This window comes from Schistocerca serialis, chromosome 1 (assembly GCF_023864345.2).
Source record: "Schistocerca serialis cubense isolate TAMUIC-IGC-003099 chromosome 1, iqSchSeri2.2, whole genome shotgun sequence".
NCBI classification, from domain to species: domain Eukaryota; kingdom Metazoa; phylum Arthropoda; class Insecta; order Orthoptera; family Acrididae; genus Schistocerca; species Schistocerca serialis.
In genome coordinates, this window is record NC_064638.1 from 668,941,031 (window position 1) to 668,963,756 (window position 22,726).

General features: G+C 40.2%; 1 protein-coding gene across 3 annotated transcripts in view; it reads left to right on the plus strand.

The window, feature by feature from the left end:
* The window catches only part of LOC126479952 (ARF GTPase-activating protein GIT1), a 223,215-nt gene extending 200,903 nt beyond the window's left edge, over positions 1–22,312 (plus strand). For all 3 annotated transcript variants that reach the window (XM_050103828.1, XM_050103830.1, XM_050103827.1), the window contains exons 12-13: positions 14,374–14,628; positions 17,670–22,312. In XM_050103828.1, the coding sequence (XP_049959785.1) occupies positions 14,374–14,628; positions 17,670–17,864 (450 nt within the window). In that variant the 3' untranslated portion in view covers positions 17,865–22,312. The remainder of the gene's footprint in view (positions 1–14,373; positions 14,629–17,669) is intronic.
* Positions 22,313–22,726: the final 414 nt, after the last annotated feature.

Here is a 22,726-nt window from a genome sequence, read left to right on the forward strand (position 1 = left end):
TCCTATGCTCTTTGGTGCATAGGGCACATGTAGTCTCAGATGCCGACAGTCTACCTGGTGAGCTACAACACCTGAGAACAGTATCCCAACAGAATGGCTATTCCGATAGGCAGATATGCCATGCATTCCATTCCAAGCAAACTCGAAGCAGGGCTGTAAATGAAGATACGGAGGCACCCACTGCAACATTGTTCTTGCTCCATTTTGGCAGCATGTCTTCGAGAATAGAAAGAATCCTCAAAAAGCACGACGTCAAGTGTGTTTTTTGGGCACCAGCAAAATTGAGAAATTTATTGTGCTCGGTCAAAGACAACAAGGAAATTTTATCCCCAGTGTCATCTTTCTGGGACCGTGTTGTTAAGGAGGCCATACGTATCCGCACGGCGGACACTCTTATCAACAGGGATGCAGGTTTTCAACTAAGTGCCACCTGGAATCCAGCACTGGCTACCATTAAATCAAAAACAGGGAAAACAAGAACTTCCAATTCATCAAGTGACGCAATGCATAACTGAGATTTAGTTCAGACTTTAACCGCAGGACCGTCCGGCAGCACAGTCATTGCCCATAGCACACGCGCAGATGGCATTTCTGTGGCTCCCAGCAGGGGACACCAGGTGTGCCGCATTCTTCCAACTACGAGCGTCTTCCCGCGCACGTGTATTGCCTGCTCCCGTCATGACAAATTCCGACGCTGCTGTGCAATTATCATCAGTCGCGCCTTGCAGCAGTGACAGCAGCAGCTGATGATGTTGAGCAGTTGCATCGAGGAAATATTGTGAGAGTTACACAATACGATCCGGCGGCAAACCCGAGAAGCATGTTTGCACTTATTAAATTACTAACTAACTTGTAGATAACAACCTCATTGTGGGAATCTGCATCATTTCGTTAAATGCATCCTAAATTTTTCTCACCTACCTCGCTGTTTATTTTATATTACTGCTGCTCAGTTGCACATATGACAACACAACTTATCAAATGTGGGTTGAAGCAATGATGAATGAATAATGTGACTGGACAGTGTATTTTTTGAGTGCTTAGGTGTTGGATGCAAATATAAACTCTCAGGATGTTTCACTCAACCCTTACTTGTCTTTCTCTCCAGTGACATAGTTGAAAGGGAAGCATTGTCTGAAATGAACTTGGAAGATGTGTAGATGAACAAGTTATACATTGAAACATCAGTGGTACCTGCAGTGTGTGAACTCATGGCATACATGTTAGCAAACTGCTTTCTTTATTTGGAAATCTTGTTCAGTTCCAAAGTGGATATGAAATTTTAACTCTTTGTAAATGTTCAAAACTGTGTGTGTTCAGATTTGTCATCAGTGACACTGTTCAGGAGTTTCTCTGCACATCTTTGAGAGCTGCTAATGAACTTGAAACAGCTATGTCACAACTGTAAATTTTGCTTATGGATACAGTACAGCAGGTTCTCCTCTAAGAAGATACATCATAAATAATAACTCACCACGTCGGAGATTCGAGTCCTCCCTTGGGCATAGGTGTTTGTGTTGTCCATAGCTTAAGTTAGATTAAGTAGTGTGTAGGCTTAGGGACCGGTGACCTCAGCAGTTTGGTCCCATAAGACCTTACCACAAATTTCAAAAAAAAAAATAAGTTGAGGAGGCCTAGGTTTGGATGGCTCACTTCCTAGGTTTTGCTAAAAATTAGCATTATCAATTATCTTCATTACTAGCTGGGCCAAACATCAGCAAATTTCTAGTGGTTCTTTAGCGTGTAATATGTGTGTTTTTTCTTGCTTTGCCTTGCATACTGGTGAAAGTATGTCTGCTTTAACTCTCTGATCTTTCCTACTTTTATTGAAAAGACTGGTTCCAGCTTGATTAGCCTCCCTTGATTAGCCTTATCTGAAATTTCCTAAGAGACATTTTTTGTCACTTTTGGGTACAACTTGGAGACAACCTTTTATTTTCCTCTTTAAAGATTTAATTTTAACTTCAGGCTTGGTGTTTGCTATTGCCCATCTGATTACTGTGTTGTTTAGCTTTTTTCAGTTTTGCACTGAACACATTCTTATAAGTAACCACATCATAGTCTGTGTACTATAATAACTCATCATAGCTGATGAGGCTCCTTGTCTTCCGTCATAGGCATCTGTGAGGAAGTGTAGGCTTACCTCATTTCCCATAGCCTAGAGGAACCATGATTTTCTTCTTGAGCCTGCTGCTCATGGCTAGGTGCTCTTTCTTGGTGCTGCTCAGAGAGATATAGATGTAATTCGATTTCTAGAAGACCTTCCTCCTACACCCAATCAGTCAGGGGCCCAGTCGATACAGTCGTTAGCCCGGGAGAGGCACTGCAAGCAATATCATGCTGTTAGCAAAGGAACTCGCATAGGTCATCTACTGCCATAGCCCAGTAATGCCAAATTTCACTGCGCTGTCCTAATGGATACATTTGTCGTACATCCCACTTTGAATATATTTTTTTTTTTTAATCCCCCCCCCCCCCAAATGCAGTGTTGCTTGTCTGTTAGCACTAACAACTCTACACAAATGCTACTGCTCTTGATCATTAAGTGAAGCTCTTAGACTTCTGCATTGTCTGTGGAGAGAGATAATGCCTGAAATTCGGTATTCTCGGCACACTCTTGACACTGTGGATCTTGAATACTGGATTCCCTAATTATTTCCAAAATGAAATGTCCTATGCATCTAGATCAAACTCCCATTCGGCGATCAAAGTCTGTTAATTCCTGTCATGTGGTCATAATCACATTGGAAACCCTTTCACATGAATCACCTGAGCAAAAGGCAGCTTTGCCAATGCACTGCGATACTACTATCGTATGTAGTTGCCATCCCATCACTTTCACCTCTGTGTATTGTTGTATGCATTTTCCAACATTCCCCTTGCACCACACCACATTGTAGCCTGCATACTGAAGGATTCTTCTGTTCCAAAACGTAATCCATCCCATTAAAATTCTAACTACAGATCCTCAATTTCAAGCTTCACTGGGAGGTTTATCATTGTAGCTTCTAAGGGTTGGACAGCGTTCATCAAATTTGCCAAATTCACATGATACCAGAAATGTGCTGTCAACTTTTGCAGGCTTGTATGGACTACCATTTCATATTATGTCAGTTCTGTAATAGAGTTTTCATACCTATCGTCACTAATTCCTTCACATTCATGTGTCAACTACGGTGTGATACTGCTATATTTCAGTTCTTTTTATTTTGTATTTACTACTTTTTTGTCCATATATATTATAAAAAGTTGTGTGTGTGTGTGTGTGTGTGTGTGTGTGTGTGTGTGTGTGTGTGTGTGTGTGTTCTTGATATCTCCTAAATCACTGGACAGATTTCAACTAAACTTGGTATACATATACCTTGCTGTCAGGCAAGTCTGTTGGAGAGAATCCCAGCAAGAATCTTTCCAGCTGTTGAGAGTAGTGATATTCCTCGGTAGTTTCCACAATGTGTCTTATCACTTTTTTTTAATATAGTAATAAAAGTAGTGTTAGGCAAATCTGCAGGTATTGTCTCAGTGTTCCACACCTTGGTAATAAGGGTTTGAAAGTTTTTGATTGATTTGGTGCTGCCATTTTTAAATAGTTCAGCCGGGATTCCATCCAGTCCAGGGGCTTTGTCATTCCTCAGTTGCTGGATAGCTTCAACCTCTTGAAGGGAACAGTCTTCACTCATATGGTCTTGAATGGGCTTTTCTAGTATTTTTGTAAAAATGTACTCCCACACATCTGAATCTCTCTTTAGAAGTTCTTCAAAGAGCTCTTTCCACCAAGAGCCAATAGATGCCAAATCTTATCTTTAGATCGAAGGGGGTTTAGGCCTATTTTGGAGGGGCCATAGATCGTTTTTGTGGCAATGAAGAATACTCTTTGGTTGCTGCTATGACCTATCAGAGGAACGGATGCAAAAAAGCAGTGTGGCGTGCAATACATGAATTCTGAGACTTCATTCATCCAATATTTGAGAATGAGAGCACTTAGTGACTTGCAACAAACTTCACACATAATTTCAAACCTTTATTACAAAATTTTTTCTCATTGTCAATCCCTACAAAATGATGAAAGCAAGGATGTTTATTACTTTTCTGCTGTCCATACAGCAAATGTACCACATGAAGCATGACATTGTAATTTATTACTTCTTTACTACGAGGGTTGAATGAAAAGTAATGCATCCACCTTTGTTAATTGGGTTTGGATGGGAATATTTTAATAAATCAAATGCAGAAATAATTCTTAGAATGTGATATTTAATAACCGTATTCACTTTTCCACTTAATCACTAGCCAATTGGATTCATTTTTGCCAATGATGAACAAGTTTTCTGAAGCCATCATGGAAGAAGTCGACTGATGTCCCCGCAGATTGTCTTTCATTATTGGGAACAGATGGAAGTCAGATGGTGCTAAATCTGGACTGTATGGAGGATGCCATACGGTGGTGAGATTCAGTCTTTGAAGTTCTGCTGTGGTGACATGTGAAGTGTGTGGTTTGGATAATCGTGCTGCAGGAAAATATTTCCCTTTTCCTTTCGGACCCTTGTTATCCATTGTTTCAGAGTTCGCAGTGTTGTGATGTAACACTCTGAATTTATTGTTGTTCCGAGATCGAGGAAATCGACGTGGATAACACCATCTGTATCCCAGAACAATGTGGCCATAATTTTTCCAGTGAGGGCTGCATCTTGAATTTCTTTGTCTGTGGCGAGTCTTTGTGTCAATATTCCATAGACTGACGTTTCGCCTATGTGTCGTAATGGTGTACCCATGTTTCGTCTCCTGTCACAATTGAATGGAGAAAGGCATCACCTTCATTCTTGTAATGCGAGAGGAGTTACTGGCAAATTTGAAGTCTGTGCACTTTCATTTCAGGAGTCACCATCCAGGGTACCCATCGTGCACAGATCTTCCAACAGCCAAGCAAAGCAATAATGTGACCCACACGTTCTCGTGAAATGCTGATTGTGCTTGCAATTTCTCTCTGAGTGATAGGACGACTGTCCTGAATCAATCGGTCAACATTTTGCCTGTGAAACTCGGTGGTTGCTGTCACAGGACGTCCAAATCTTAGTTTGTAATGTAGGTCAGATGTTTCCGCCTCAACATCTTTAAACTTATTTGCCCAACAACGCACTTTATTCACATCAACACAATCACCGTAAACTGCTTTCATTCCCTGATGAATCTCCTTTGGGGCGACATCTCTTGCTGTCAAGAATTCAATGACTGCACGTTGCTTAAATCGCATTGACCAACTGTCTGTGTAGAGTTCCATACTTTACACTGTAACAACATAACCGTTCAATGCTAAGGCTTCCTGCCAACTGGAGCTGTAGAGAAGAGGCTACAGAACAAGCCATTACCTGCCACATACCAATGCTGCCAACTGTTGAAGAGTTACGAAGGCATTACTTTCCAGTCAACCCTCGTACAACGTATTCAGACAGTATGCACATAAATCACTGAATGTAAGTGCAAAATTATATCATCGTATGACCCATAGTTTCAGAGATATGATGTCATAAACAATGAGAGGTGTGAAAAGCCGCCACATCATGTATGAAATTTAAATTTATTGCTTCTTTTCCACTAACTCTGTTTAGAATAAATTTCACAGACCTGAATGTACCTACAGTGTTAAACCATTGTATGACACACAGTTCAGGAGACATGATGTCATAAATAGTGAGACATGTGAAAATTTGACATATCGTGCATGACATTTTTAAATTATTTCTTCATTGCTACTATATCCATTCGCATGTTCCACAATAACTGTTCTTTGTTGTTGTCTGTTGCTTTTGTCAGAGTCAATGAGATTTTGAACATTCCCGGTAGCAATATTTAAGTTTTGTTTCTTCTTTTTGTTTCGGCCGCCCTCTGGATGCGGCCATCCAGTCAGGTAGTTGGTTGGTCAGGCTGACTATGTTTAGTCAGATATGGAAACTACACTTTCTATTGGAAAGATGAAAATGAGCCTCATACCCATGGAGTAGGATTTGCTGTGAGGAATCAATTTGTCGATGATCTAGACGAACTACCCTATGGAATAAATGAAAGACTTATGACCCTCCATCTCAAACTTGTGAACAACCAAAAAGCTACTATAATTAGTGCATACCCACCAAGCCTACACTCAGAAGATGGTAAAAATGAAGAATTCTATAACCAACTCCTATCAATCATACCTCGATCAGATAAAATTATTCTACTAGGTGATTTCAATGCACTATGGAAAGTTATCATTGGAAAGGAGGGTATAGGCAGTGGAACCCTTCTTCTGACTAAATGCTCAGAACACGAGCTCGTCATTACAAACACACTCTTTTGACAGAAAACTAAGTATAAAACCACATGGCAACACCCCAGGTCAAAACACTGGCATCTCATAGTGATACGTAATTCCTTAGTTATGCCACATTTGCACATATATCTTAAATACCATAAAAGAGGAAGCGGGATGGAATCATGTTTGGTAGTCACACTTTATAATTAAGACACTTTATTGGCATTATGAAATTAGAAATTGTGGACAAGCCACTAGATAAAACTTTGCAAATACAATTAGAAACCCAGCGTACTCAGTACTCTAACAAACAATTCCAAATTAAGAAAAGGGGATTACTGACAAACTTGAGAACTTCAAACTCCCATATAGGACTTCCCTCAAAATAGATATAATGAAACAATTAAAGGTAGATGGTGACTTGATAACACTTGAGCACTAGTGCCAAACTAAGATGCCATTACATAACAAGATAGAATCACTTAATCAAAAAAACTACAACAGAGACACTGATCTTAAAAAAATAAGTGTTAATAAAAAATCACTTGAAAAAGCTGCACAAGGAACTCAGCGGATGCTATGCAGTTTAAGGTTTAGCCAGTTGCTAGTCTGTAATATTTAAGAAAACAAGTTTGTATACAAACAGGTTACATATAAAATATATACATCTACCAGCTTAACCCCCGCCTTGACGGAAGGAAGAAAAATAGTAAACTTTGGAAGGGGGTATGTGACCAACTCAGGTAGTGGCCAGGTTCTTAAACACTGCCAGGCCTAGACCTTGGATGACATTTCACTCCCTACCAAGGCGCTGGCACAATTAAAGGTTTCTGCCCGAATCACAAAGACATTCCAATAACTCTGAAACATAGAAACACTGCACAGAACCTTTGACTCACTTACACATGTACCCAACCGTATTAATAGAGTGCAGGCTTTAAAAACAGCAACATAAAATCTTTTGATTGCAAGAGACACAAAAAAACTTCTGAGAACATTTTCAAATAACGGCCACCATTTAGCTAGACTAAGAAAGTGTCCCATAATAATAATAAAATTTAAAATCTTTGAGTGTGTCAGTGAACAAACAGTTACGATGACTTACTCCATATCAGGTACACAATACAAGGGAGCGGGTTCCATAGCTTCACCGCTTCCCTTCGAATTTTGTTCCCAGCGAAGTCACAGGACTTGTATCTCCAAGCTGCCCATATTGGCAAAACACCCAACCAGTTTCACACCACAACGTGTAACGGTCATCACACTTATCACACTTGTTCAGCAGCCGTTGACACTCGTCTCCCCCATGAATGACACGAGATATTGAGGGTTCCTGTCGAAGGCTAACAACCAACTCACTTTGCCTGTGAAGCCGCAAGATAATACATGTGAAAAGCAAAGATAGCTTACCTCAACCACAACCGATCTCAATGATAAATGGACAAAATAAGACTGGCACCAGCTCGCCATGGCTCACATAATTATGTGATTGTGTGATCTAGAGATCAACATGATGTGTGATCACAAGAACTGTAGCTCAGGCTGATGACTGCTGGACAGATCATTGAACGGTCTGTTCAGTAATGACTCTAAAAGTGCCACCCAAACATTGGAAGCAAAAGAAACAAGCAAAACATCTGCTAAATCTTGAATGACTAAAAGATAAAGAGATCCAAAAGAAGTTCCAGAACATTGTGAAGCAAAAGTTGGATAAAGAGATTCAAAAGAAGTTCCAGAACGTTGTGAAGCAAAAGTTGCCTGCTGAATATCCTGACAATGTTGAAGAACACTGGTCAAGATTGAAAACCATCATGCTTTCAACTTGCCAAGAATCAACTGGATTCATCCACAGAAAGCATTGAAACTGGTTTGACAAAAATGGTGATGAAATTCAAAGCATGTCAGATAAAAAAAGAAAGGCCTACAATGCCTGACAAAATGATCCACAGCCAGTTCACAACAATAAGTTTATCCCCATGCCAAAGCCGATGTTCAAAGGAAACCCAGAGCTCTCAAAAACCAATGGTAGACTATAAAATCAACCGAAATGGAAATTTTAGCAGCAGCCAGAGTCTTCTTCATTGCCACAAAAGTGATCTATGGCCCCTCCAAAATAGGCGTAAACCCCCTTCGATCTAAAGACGAGATTTGGCATTTATCGGCTCTTGGTGGAAGGAGCTCTTTGAAGAACTTCTAAAAAGAGATTCAGATGTGTGGGAGTACATTTTTACGAAAATACCACAAAAGCCCATTCAAGGCCATATGAGTGATGACCCTTCCCTTCAAGAGGTTGAAGCTATCCAGCAACTGAAGAATGACAAATCCCCTGGACTGGATGGAATCCCGGCTGAACTATTTAAAAATGACAGCACCAAATCAATCAAAAACTTTCAAACCCTTATTACCAATGTGTGGAACACTGAGACAATACCTGCAGATCTGCCTAACACTGCTTTTATTACTATATTCAAAAAAGGTGATAAGACACATTGTGGAAAATACTGAGGAATATCACTACTCTCAACAGCTGGAAAGATTCTTGCTAGGATTATCTCCAACAGACTACTTTCTCTGGCTGAAAAACCCCTACCTGAAACACAGTGCAGCTTTTGATCTAATCAAGGCACGGTGGCTACGATTTTCAGTGCAAGGTAAATGCAAGAAAAATATAAAGAACAGAACCCACTCCTGTACACGGTATTCATAGACCTTATTTAAACCTTTGACTCTGTTAATCGATGAGCTCTCTTGGAAATTCTGGCATCAAATGAATGTCCTGGAAAATACATTAAAATACTTAGACTTCTACATGACGACATAAATGCTGCTGTCCTTGCCAGCAGTGGACCCAGAGAAACATTTAAGATTACCTCGGGAGTCAAGCAGGGAAGTGTTGTTGCACCTAGCCTTCTCTTGATGTTTGTGGGTACCATACTTCACCTTGTTAAGGAAACCCACTGTTGGGTGTTGAAATAGCTTATAGGACTGATGGTAAGCTACTCAGCCTTAGCAGACTCTGAGCTAAAAGTAAAATAACCACAACAGCTGTCATTGAACTTCAGTTCACTGATGGTAATGTTATCTTGGCAAACACAGAGGAGGATCTACAAACAACTGTAAATGCATTCACTCTGGCATAGAAATCCGTTGGTCTAGAGCTTAACACAGACAAAACAAAAGTCCTCTATCAGCCGGCCCCAAATTCCACTGCAGCAGCTCCAGTTATAACAGTTGACGGTACACCTCTAGAGATTGTAGAGTATTTTCCATACCTGGGAAGCCATCTGTCTGACATAGATGCAGAAATTCAAAACCAATTAAAGTTTACAAGTACTGCATATGGTCTTCTTTTGAAAAGAGTATTTGATAACCATGAGTTGAGTGTTAAAACTATGCTTACAGTATACAGTGCAATTATCATGCCTACATTTCTTTATGGATGTGAAACCTGGACCACCTACAGGTGTCACTTGAAGTCCTTAGAAAAATACCACCAACGCTCCCTAAGGAGAATATTGAATGTAAAGTGGTAGGATTGGCAAACAAGCAACAGCATTTTGGAAGAAACCAACTCCACCAGCATTTAAGCAAAAATTGTCAAACACCAACTTTGCTGGGCTGGTCGTATCATCCACCAGCCACACTCCTGTCTCCCTAAGCAAATCATGTTCTCCCAATTAAAGAATGTCCAGTGCAATCAGGGAGGGCAAACAGAATGATATAAAGATGCCCTCAAGTCAAATATGCAAAATGTTTAATATACACAAATGATTGGGAAACTGCAGCCCTAGATAGATCCAAATGGTGACAAATTGTTCACCAGGGAACACTTAATTTTGAAAAGCAGAGACAATTGAAGGAGAATTGGAAGAGAGAACACAGAAGAGAACAGAAGCTGTTAAGAGGAATAAACCTGTTACACCATTCAGTCAACACCAACTGGGTATTGTGTGCCTATCCTGCTCTTGCTCTTGCCCTGCCCTGGACCGGTTCTGTCCTACAACCCCATCCAAGCCAGTAATGGGTATTCTCTCTCTCAAAGACGGGCCAGTTGAGGATGTAGTTACATTATACGCCAACCTCACTGCTCGTTATTTATGAGTATGACCAGGAACAATCTACTCACCTCCATGAATAGCCACCACCCTGCAGTGCATGCTCTTCAGCACAATGTGGTTGACTTAATGAGCTGCTTTAGAATATGTCTCTTTCCATCCCCAGATTTTCTGAATTTGCACAGGTGAGAACTCTTGTCATATATCATTCACCCCTCAGTTTCTTGTGTCTCACTCATTGTTTAATGCTGTCCTCCACCTTTCGTGCACTGTCTTCTGCTACTGCATCAGTCCTTCCTCCGCTTAAAAATCAGTCGCACTTTTCTCCAGTTATGTTTCTACTCCATCCAAGTGCACCAGTTTTAATCTTTGCTTAAATCTTTATCCCCTTCTCCTACTACGAAACATCCACCTTCCGCCTCTTCCTTTGTACCCATTGTTATTCCTATCTGTCTTTTGCCTTGACCTCGTTCCTTTGAGTGTAGTATGCCCCATATACCTTTCCCACACTTACATAATTCATGTTGACACAGTGTTGTCTGATTCCATCATTACTGTCAGGATGCAGAGTCAGTAGTAAACAGTAGGTAGGTGTGTGTGTGTGTGTGTGTGTGTGTGTGTGTGTGTGTGTGTGTGTGTGTTACGGTAGACATTGTCATCAGATCTATGACAGTAGGAATCACTGGCATGGAGCAGGTCCGTCCATGCTGATGTGGAAAACACTGCTCACTTTTCACACCTCCACGGACGGACATGCTCCACACCAGCAATTCCTACTGTCATCAAGGAATGTAGATCTCATGATGTCAAGGAATGTAGGTTTCATGATGATCTCTTAGAAGATGTCATCTAAAAATGAAAATTAACAACTTAAATGCAATAACAACTCTGTTTACGAAATAAGTTGAAAATTTAAGATTTTTCCTCTCATTTCAATTAGACATGAACAGTACTTTCTTACGTTTTCCTAGTACTGCTGCCAGAGATTTGGGAGCTATAATGCACATAGCAGTTAGAATAAAATGAAAATAATACCCAAATAATCGGCAAGACTAAAGAGGGCCAAAGTCCTCCGAAACCATCTCAAATTTTGGGGACAATGTTAAGAATACTGGTACTATAGTAGACTTAATATTTTGACAGAATCACATAAATGATTCTTGGTCATCATTGGTCATAACCAGAACAATTGGTGCAGCAACAGGAGGTTTCCCAAGAAAGTCTGGTAAAGCATTATATGGAAAAATTATTTAATTGAATAGATAAAAAAATCGACTCGCCAAGTGCCGGCAGAACACACACATAAAAGACGGTTGTAACTGGAAAGCTTTCAGATCCAGTGGATACTTCTTCAGGCAGAAGGGTTGAAGGGGCAGGAAGAGAGGTGAAGGAAAAAGACTGGAGAGGACTAGAAAAAGAGGTAGATTTTGGGAAAGTCACACAGGTCAGGAGAGACTTACCATATGGGATGAGAAGGAAAGACTGATTGTTGGGGATTGTATCGGACGAGATTAGAAAACCTGAGAGCTTAAAGGTGGAAAACAGGGTAATATGCAGACAGAGGTTACTGCCTAAACATCGTGCATTAGTTAAGAAGAGTGAAAAACGAAGTGCATTGTACATAAGAGGTGGGAGGTGGGTAATACAATGGAAGATGTAGAAGACTAAAATGGAGTGAAGCAAAGAGTAGATACAGTGAAGAAATGCTGAGACGAAAGAACTTAACATAAATTAAGGGTGGTAGTGCCAGGTCCTGCCTGCAGAGGTCTGAGAAACTGGTGTCTGGGGGAAGAATCCAATGACACATGTGGTGAAACAGGTGCCGAGGTCAAGATTGTCATGTTGTAGAGTGTGCTCTGTAACAGGGTATTGCAAGTTGCCAGTATACACCCTTTGCCTATGCCCATTCATCCTAACTAAAAACTGGGTGGTAGTCATGCCAATGTAAAAGGCCAAACAGTGTTTACATAACAGCTGTTATATGACGTGTCATTACACAGGTGGCTCTCCCTTTGATAGCATATGCTTCGCCAGTTACAGGACTGGAATGGATGGTGGTAGGAGGGTGCATAGGGCAAGTCTTGGAGCAGGGGCAGTCACAGGGGTAGGAGCCATAGGGTAGGGAGATGGGAGCAGAAGGAGCATAGGGTCTGATAAGGATATTGCGGAAATTGGGAGGGTGACAAAAAGCTATTCTAGGTATTGTGGGCAAAATCTCAGACAGAAGGGATCTCATTTCAGTGCATGATTTTAGGAATTCATGGCCTTGTTGAAGTATCTGATTGATTTATTCAAGACCAGGATAATACTGGGTGACAAGTAGTGTGCTCCAACATTGATTTTTGGAGAGATCACCGGTACCAGGATTATATGTGATGACCCAGGAAATCTGCTTTTGAACTAGGCTGTTGGGATAATTACGTCCAGAGAAGACTGAAGTGAGAGCGGTGTAGCGCTGTAAAGAGCCTGCATCCGAACAAATATGTTTACCTTGGATGCCAAGACTGTATGGGAGGGAATGTTTGACCTGGAAAGGCTGGCAACTGTCAAAATGTAAATATTGTTGTTTGTTGGTAGGTTTAATGTGGATGGAAGTGTTTGGCTGGCCTTCGGTGAGGACGAGATCAGCATTGAGGTAAATAGTACGGTATTCGGAATAGGACCATGTGAAATTTAATTGGGAGAAGATAGAGATACCAGGAATTTTAGCAGGTCAGTTTCAACACGAGTACATCTATATCTAAACCTAACCAGGGGCTGAAGACTTATGGATCCCAGGGAAGCTCCCTCCAAGCGAGCCATGAAAAGGTTGGCATAGGAATGATCCATCCTGGTTCCATGGCCGTACCCCTATTTGTTTGTATGTCTGTCCCGCAAAGTTGAAGTAATTCTTGGTAAGTATAAAGTTGATTAAGGTGAGTAGGGAGGGTGTCGTAGGTTTGGAATCAGGTGGGCACTGACTGAGGAAATGTTCAGCAGCAAACAGACCATGTGTATGTGGGGGATGTTGTTATGGAGGGAGGTGGCATCAGTGGTGACAAGCAAGGTGTGTGGTGGGAGTGGGAGGGACATGGATTCCTGACGATCTAGGAAATGGTTGTTATCTTTGACGTAGGAGGGGAGTCTTTGTACTGTGGGTTTCAGGTGTTGATCAACTATGACAGCCAGTATGATTGGGTTTGTGGATATTAGGAAGAAGGTAAAAGGAGAGGGTGCGTGGTTTGGGTGGGGTGAGGAGTTGTATGGATTGAGGTGTTAGTCTTGTGAGGGGCCTGAGGTTAGGACTGCAGGTCAGTTTGAATCACAGGGATGGGATCTTGGTGGCAGATACTGTATGTTGAGGTGTCAGGCAGCTGGCGTAGACCTTCACTAACGTACTCATTTTGGTCAAGTACTACAGTAGTAGATCTCTTGTCTCCTGGGAGGATAATGATGGAGTCATCAGCTTTTAGGAAAGTACAGCCTGTAGTAGTGCAGAGGACAGGTTAGGGTCATGTTGTAGGGACCTGGGGAAGAGTTGTGAAGCAATGCTGGATGTCAGAAATTCTTGGAAGGTTTGTAAGGGAGGATTTTGAGGTAGTGGTGGAGGATCAAGTTGGTGGGAACATGCAGATACTACTTCAGTTGTTTTGATACGGGCCAGTACCTGTAAACAGCATAAAACTTTTATGTGCTGGTCACAAAGAAAATATTAAGTTCACAATCATTATGTGAAATGTTATCTCATGATGAAATGTCATTTATTCCAAAAACTGATAATTAACATTAAGTTTCAGTAATCAGTCTCAAAGTAGTGTGGTTCAACAAATTGATGAGGTCAAAGATCTTTTCCTCTAAGCAATCGTTTAAAGGGAAAGGCTGATACTTTTTTCTTTAAGCTCTTTTACAAGCTATAGAATTATTAATAGTTATTTACAACTTGTTTGTGCATGAATCATAGCAAAAACTACTTTTTTCTTGCTGCTGCTGATGTTGTATCCTAAGTTTAACTTTTACGAAAGCAATAATATCTAATAATTTCTGATCTTTCAGAAGGATTCATCGGGGGACTATGACTGCCCTTCAGGACCTGTTCGGCCTGCTGTCACCCAAAGTCTGTATAGCAGTAGCACTGTTGGAGGTGTTATGCCTGTTAGTGAGGAAGTTATTAGGCGAACTGACCAAGTAACGAAACGAATACAGGAGTTGGTTGTGTCAATGCAAGGATCTGCTGGTTGTGATGCTTTTGTGCCTTGTGCTGAAAGAATAAGAGTTGCTGTTGCAGAACTTACTGCTATATTTCCACAGGTGAGACATTTTGTTCTGTATATCTTGTTTTGAATCTTACAGATATGATATACACTCCTGGAAATTGAAATAAGAACACCGTGAATTCATTGTCCCAGGAAGGGGAAACTTTATTGACACATTCCTGGAGTCAGATACATCACATGATCACACTGACAGAACCACAGGCACATAGACACAGGCAACAGAGCATGCACAATGTCGGCACTAGTACAGTGTATATCCACCTTTCGCAGCAATGCAGGCTGCTATTCTCCCATGGAGACGATCGTAGAGATGCTGGATGTAGTCCTGTGGAACGGCTTGCCATGCCTTTTTCCACCTGGCGCCTCAGTTGGACCAGCGTTCGTGCTGGACGTGCACACCGCGTGAGACGACGCTTCATCCAGTCCCAAACATGCTCAATGGGGGACAGATCCGGAGATCTTGCTGGCCAGGGTAGTTGACTTACACCTTCTAGAGCATGTTGGGTGGCACGGGATACATGCGGACGTGCATTGTCCTGTTGGAACAGCAAGTTCCCTTGCCGGTCTAGGAATGGTAGAACGATGGGTTCGATGACGGTTTGGATATACCGTGCACTATTCAGTGTCCCCTCGACGATCACCAGTGGTGTACGGCCAGTGTAGGAGATCGCTCCCCACACCATGATGCCGGGTGTTGGCCCTGTGTGCCTCGGTCGTATGCAGTCCCGATTGTGGCGCTCACCTGCACGGCGCCAAACTCGCATACGACCATCATTGGCACCAAGGCAGAAGCGACTCTCATCGCTGAAGACGACACGTCTCCATTCGTCCCTCCATTCACGCCTGTCGCGACACCACTGGAGGCGGGCTGCACGATGTTGGGGCGTGAGCGGAAGACGGCCTAACGGTGTGCGGGACCGTAGCCCAGCTTCATGGAGACGGTTGCGAATGGTCCTCGCCGATATCCCAGGAGCAACAGTGTCCCTAATTTGCTGGGAAGTGGCGGTGCGGTCCCCTACGGCACTGCGTAGGATCCTACGGTCTTGGCGTGCATCCGTGCGTCGCTGCGGTCCGGTCCCAGGTCGACGGGCACGTGCACCTTCCGCCGACCACTGGCGACAACATCGATGTACTGTGGAGACCTCACGCTCCACGTGTTGAGCAATTCGGCGGTACGTCCACCCGGCCTCCCGCATGCCCACTATACGCCCTCGCTCAAAGTCCGTCAACTGCACATACGGTTCACGTCCACGCTGTCGCGGCATGCTACCAGTGTTAAAGACTGCGATGGAGCTCCGTATGCCACGGCAAACTGGCTGACACTGACGGCGGCGGTGCACAAATGCTGCGCAGCTAGCGCCATTCGACGGCCAACACCGCGGTTCCTGGTGTGTCCACTGTGCCGTGCGTGTGATCATTGCTTGTACAGCCCTCTCGCAGTGTCCGGAGCAAGTATGGTGGGTCTGACACACCGGTGTCAATGTGTTCTTTTTTCCATTTCCAGGAGTGTAGAAATGAGTCATCCTGGTTCCATGGCTGTACCCTTGATTTGTTTGTATGTCTGTCCCTCAAAGATGAAGTAATTGTTGGTAAGTATAAAGTTCATTAAGGTGAGCAAGAAGGATGTCGCAGGCTTGGAATCAGGTGGGCATTGACTGACTAAATGTTCAGCTGCAGACAGACCACATATGTGGGGGATGTTGTATAGAGGGAGGTGGCACCTATTGGTGACGTGCAAGGGGTGTGGTGGAAATGGGACGGGCACGGATTTCAGACAATCAAGGAAATGGTTGGTATATTTAGTATAGGAGGGAAGTCTTTGTACCCTGTGTTGCAGGTGTTAATTAAGTAAGGCAGATGTACGTTCAGTGGGTGCTTTGGAGCCAGCAGCTATGAGACGGCCAGGATGATTGGATTTGTGGATATTAGGAAGAAGGTAAAGGTGAGAGTGTGTGGTTTGGGTGAGGTGAGGAGTTGTATGGATTGAGGTAAGGGGCCTGAGGTTTTTAGGACTGCAGGTCAGTTTGAATCACAGGGATAGGATCGTGATCTGTTCTGTCATTCACTCACAGTTCATACTGCCACATCACCATCATGTGCCACACCTCATCGCATGCCTAGCTCATGCGTCTTCCATCCCTCACTCCCACATTCCTAGCCAGCAGTCTGCTGTCTTCCTCCAAGCCACCCACTAGTAACACTCCCCCAACCCCTCTTCCTGCCTCTCTGTCCTTCTACGCATCCCATCTGATCCCCTGTCCTCTAGTCCACCTGCCAAAATGCAATCCCAACATTGTGTGCCCATCCGGCACAATATAGGGTCTGTCCACATGCATGTGTGCAATCATCAAATTTTCACTTTCTACATTTGCTGTGTATGTAGTCTTTCCTTAACTCAGACTTAAGCAAATTTTCAACCTCTACCTTACTTAAAAATCCCTACACTTTCAAACTTTTATGCATGTGTTTGAATAGCATTATGCTCCCTCTCTTGAGTATGAGCATTGCAGTCTAACAGTTCACAGAATTTTTTTACAACGGAACTTGATATCACTTGTACATCCTTATGTATCACAGAACACCAAAATAACTTGCATTTCTGTTGATAATGCCAACCACATCTGTTCAGTACCATTATGGTGTAGGAACAGGAATCTGTTATCTAGTTATCAGGTATGTTGATTTTTAATTACTTTTTCGAATTTCAATTTTCGGTTCCTTTCCTTTTAACACTACAGAGCTTACACAGAACCCAGCAGGCTTATGAAACACAATTATTGAACTGCTTCTACAGAAGCAGAGGTCAGACAGTATAGCAAAGTACTTTAGAACTGTGTTTTGAAATACAGTGCTAGTAAGAAATATGAAAAAAAAAAAGCTAGAGCGAGAGAGGCGGAAAGAGAATGGGTGGGTGGGGGATAAGTTACAGAGAGGGAGGAAGAAGAAAGATTGTAAATTTTTACTACAGGGGTAGAAAAGTATTTTTAATTTCTTTGGCACCAGTTTTCATCATCCACATTTAAAGATAAAAAGAACTGTTACTAATTAAAGTTTTTATTTTTACCTTTTTTGTAGAATCCTCTTGATGAGCATATCCGTATACCACTTCGTCAGCTGAATGGCAACACAGCTCGCCTACAGACAATTTGTGCTAACCTGCAGAGATGCACTGGAGAGACAGATCGGTCATATTATCTTCAACAAGTACGTTCCTGTGCATATGACATAGCAAAAGCAACAAAGCAGTTAGTGACATACACTCCACAGTGATTAGTCTGTTGATAAGTGATAAGGTGATATATTTCTGCATTTTATTTTTGTTTCTATGAAAATACAAGGTACACTTTAAATTTGTAGCTCTGTAAGAAGCAGGTGAAATATTCCAGCAGTGAAAAATCAGTGGAAGAAAAAAAACCAACTATACAGATGGCACATACTGATGACTGCTGATAGGGATGGCACATATTGATGACTGCTGAGAGGGATAAGTCATGTTGAAAACGAAAATATCATTATTCCAGTTTTTAATGAACTCCACAATAATTTCTGCATGCAGATAGAAAGTACAGCCTCATGGCTAGATGAGTTTTGTTTCTATGCTTCAGAACCTCCAGTATATGAACAAATACTAATATGTATATAGATACTATCTGAGCAGTGTAGAATTGCTGCTTTACTGAGTTTGTCTGACTTTGGTTATGTTAATCTATCATATGCTGTTGTGTCTGTTTAGTTGAAAAACTTCCATTGACTTTTTGCCAGTCAGCTTATTAATCAGTGATTGTTTACAATTCCAATAAGTGAATGTTCTGAAAGTTGAAGGCATAGTGAGGCACGGAATGAACATGGAATCAACAAGCTATCTTATTGAATTACTTGTTGGATTAACAAGATAAAAATTGAGAATTATAAAAATTTATTTTTGTTTGGTTCTCAAAATCTTCCAGAGGCACAAAGTATGAGCAGTTTGGTGCACAGTTGTCATTGTTACTCAGTCCATAGAGTTTGTCATTAGTGTCTGAATTATATAGTCTTCCTCAGTTTTTATTTAGTATGAGACAAAAAGTTTCAACGGTATTGTTGTAATAGGTGACTATATGAATGTCTACTGTGTTGGTGCTTCCCTAGTGGTTTATGTGTAAATTTAAAGTGCTGGAAAATTGGTATTTTGTAAATGTCATGATCCTAATCCAAATTTTAGTAATCAGTCTGACCACATAAGGTATGTGCATTAATGAAAGTACGTGAGTGCATGTGCAAACAGTTAAATGAGTATATTTTTATTGTGTGACATATTTGAAGACTATTTTCATCGGACAAACTGCAGAAATTGCAGCTTGTGAAATTTGTGTGTCCTATTTCTGTAGTTGAACAGAGCAACAGAATAGATTAAGTTGAATTGTCAAATTGTTATGATATCACTTCTGTTTTCATGTGGCCTTTAACACTGAATTACGAACGTGGTTGGAATGGGGGAGGGGGGCTGCTTTGTTAAATGATGGAGCAGCAAATTAATTTTCTAGGTACTTCATGATACGTAATAAGCAATTGAATTACAATGTAATTTAGATTCTAAACAAAATTTGGAAATCCCACCCTTAACTCTTCATGGCTGTTAGTGGTAAACGAATTACGTAGGTGGCAAATAAATTACGGAGTAATTTCAAAAGTGTTGCCCTGATCATGAGTTCTTATATCCATAAAACTGACATCAGAACATGTCTTACAAAGTGTGGAGGTAACTGCAAAAGGGATTTGATGGATTAATTAGAGAATAACATCCTTCAGCTGGCTTCCACTTGGAAACTGACACTGCGTGATATGTGTAAGTTGCTACTTGATAACCTGTAAAAAGTACCAAAAGATAATTTTAACATAATGGATGAATGAAAGTGGCTGGAAGTGTGTGTTTTGCCCTTTGTTGTGCATAGATCACAATTAACTAGTGGAAATATTGTGGCAGAATCTACCCATGTCAAATAATCGCTAAGAGTAAAAGTGAACTGATAGTTGTAATCCGTAACTGAACCTGTTTGGTTTGGTAACCCATAATGGCAGCTACTAATTATTTTTTAACTGTTGATCCAGTTACTAAAAATGAACACTCTCATAATGATACATTAATGTGGCTACTACCAGAATCAATGTATCAGCAATGAATATTTTTAAGTTGTAGAATGTAATGTTTTCTTAGAGAAATTTGAAAGCAATAAGCGATTTCAGAAAATCGGTACTATTTAGCCACTGGATGAAAGCTGTTCTGAGTAACTAATCTGCTAGAAAGTTCTGCTAATTCACCGGTCAAGAACAGAATTCAAATAAAAACATAGAATTTAAACTCTAGATACTGTGAATTGTGTGATAGTGAGTGTCAGTTGCAATAGTGGCTAGGGAAGACATACTGTTAATGACATTCAGCGAAGAAAGAGTTTTTAATGCAACAAGGGAGGTGGCAGTCTAAAAGAAGTTGCAAATTAAGCAAAAAAAAAAATAAGATGATGAAATAGACAAATTTAACTGTATAGTAAGAATTGGAAGAAGAAACATAAGGAGTAATAGCATTTGAAAAAAATAAGGAATAAATTAAATAAAGCTAAAAAAAGTGATTTGCATAACAAAGAAAAGTTAGCAGTTGCCCAGTTGATTGCTAACAAGAAGTCTAATGCTGAGTCTACAGAGAAAGAACATTATTTGTTGGCTATTTAAAAAGTTGTGCAGAACTGTTCCATTGTTACCACTTGCTAAGTGTCCCAAGAGTACAGAAATTCTTATCCTCACATCTATACCATACCATCGCAATTGCTATTCCCCAAATTCTCTTCCTTCTTGGCTCTATCATCTTTAAAATGTCTGCCATATTCCCATACACAAACTCCGTCATTCAGTTCTCCCAGCTGTCAGTTCTCTCAACTCATCAGAATGATCCACTTCCCATATTCCTTTGATGCCATTTACATACTAGTTAAAAGTTACACTTTTCTTAACTCACAGTGTTTTCCATTAATCCTCATTTGATTCTTCCCAGGAACTCAGATTGTTCTGTTGTTGCCAAGTTATTTTCAAGGCCTATGACCGACAAATTTTATTTAATTTTTATTCTGAAGTTTGTTCATTGTTCAATTAGTGCATGTCATCTCCTAATAATCTTGTCATTTATAATTTATCTACTTCACTTCGTCTTTTATTTCATTTCCCAAGAGAATATGCTATAGTTTCAATAAAAATTAGGAATAAATTTTTGTGCATCTTCATTGTTGTTTGTTCATACTCATAATTTCATGTTATTGGTATTTTTATTACATGGAAAAAAAAATATGTTGCGGAACTGATTAATGTGCTGCTATCACTACACACTATCATAAAGATTGTTTTATATATGGAGATATTAAATTCCAGTAGTAATGTGTTGGTTTTGAGATTTTGATATCAGCTGTTAACAGTATGAAAAAATTTACTAAACTACATTGGATATTAATTGTTATAAGGTACATATAGTCTACATATGTATAGCACATTTTTGTGGTTGTACATGTGGTTCACCTGTTGTTGTCGTTGTGTGGATATCTTTGTTACAGTTCTTTTTACTATGATCACACAGACAGAGTTTTTTACTTATAGCGTCTATTTTTGATGATCTCACTGGATATTTAGAATCTAAATATACAACAGGTGTGTTCAGGGACACTCCAGTCTTTGTAGGCATACTAAATATTGTGAGAGTCCCACATTTCATCATTCAATTTCTTCGTAATAAAGGTGGTGCTCATCTGGTCCTGTGATAGATTGTTAAATTTTCTATTCATGTTATAAATGTGCAAAATAATCATACAAGTGGTATACATAAGTAATGATTATTCAGAGTGAGCTGGAATAGGCAGCTGAATGTTTACGATCTTCCAAAAAAATTATTCTTTCTGGCAAGAACATTACAAGAATCAGTTTGAATTGAGTTCGAAGTGTGTGTGTGTGTGCTATTGCTTTGTGATAAATGAAAATACAGTGTAATCTTTACTTGTAAATTCTTCTTGTACAAATTGCAGAGACTGTTTTTTCTTTTTAAAAAAAATGAAAAAATATAAATGCTGGAAAACGCATATTTGGAAAACACTTGATGTTGTGCCTTGGATATGTGTTTTGAATTTTATATGTGACTAAGATCAGCGGAAAAAAGTTTTAGGGGATATCAAGTTACAGGCAGTACAGAACAATTGAAATAACAATGTGACTGATAAATGGAAAATAGTATTCCCAGATGGTGCACAGTGTATTATAATTTCATTTTTCTCAAGTTTAAATTTATTCTCATATGAAGGCAAGACAGCAGTCAGGTGCAGTGATAAATTCCAGATAACACACTCCTCTAAGTTCTCCTAACAGTCAGTCACACAGTTATGTCAATAATTCTGTAGATTAATTATTATTAATTTGTAACAGCATACCCTGTGTTAAATGATTTGGCAATGTAGATCGTTTAAGTAACAAAACTTAGAGCTTTTTAGGCAATGTATATTTACCAGTATATTTGTCTAAGTGTGTGTCAACAGATTAGATACAAAATTTGTTTACTGTTAAGACTGAGAGTTAGTTGTTGCAATATATTTTTGATGCTACAAATTTTTACTAGAATTTTCATCTTCTTGTACAATGAAAAATATTCATTATTTGTTGGCATATCATGAGTTATATATATAATGTATTAAACAGGAATGTAATTGTTATCTGTGTGTTGTGTTCTGCGTATTGCTGATTAGGAGTGATTACTGTATTTCCTAGTTCTGTTTGAGTGCAGGATGTTATGTTTACATGTATCCTAAAAGAACAGAAAATACTTGTTATAAAATGTGACTACCTCAGCAATCTATCAAAGAAAAAGCTAGGATTTATTTTAAATCGTGTAAATAAAAATCTTTCTTATATTAAAACATTGCAAATTATTGGAAAATACATATGCAAATTAAGTTGAAGAGAGAAGTGTTAAATGGAAACCGAACATTACATTTTTTAATGATAAAACCATACTTGTACACAGGGTGTTACAAAAAGGTATGGCCAAACTTTCAGGAAACATTCCTCACACACAAAGAAAGAAAATATATTATGTGGACATGTGTCCGGAAATGCTTACTTTCCAT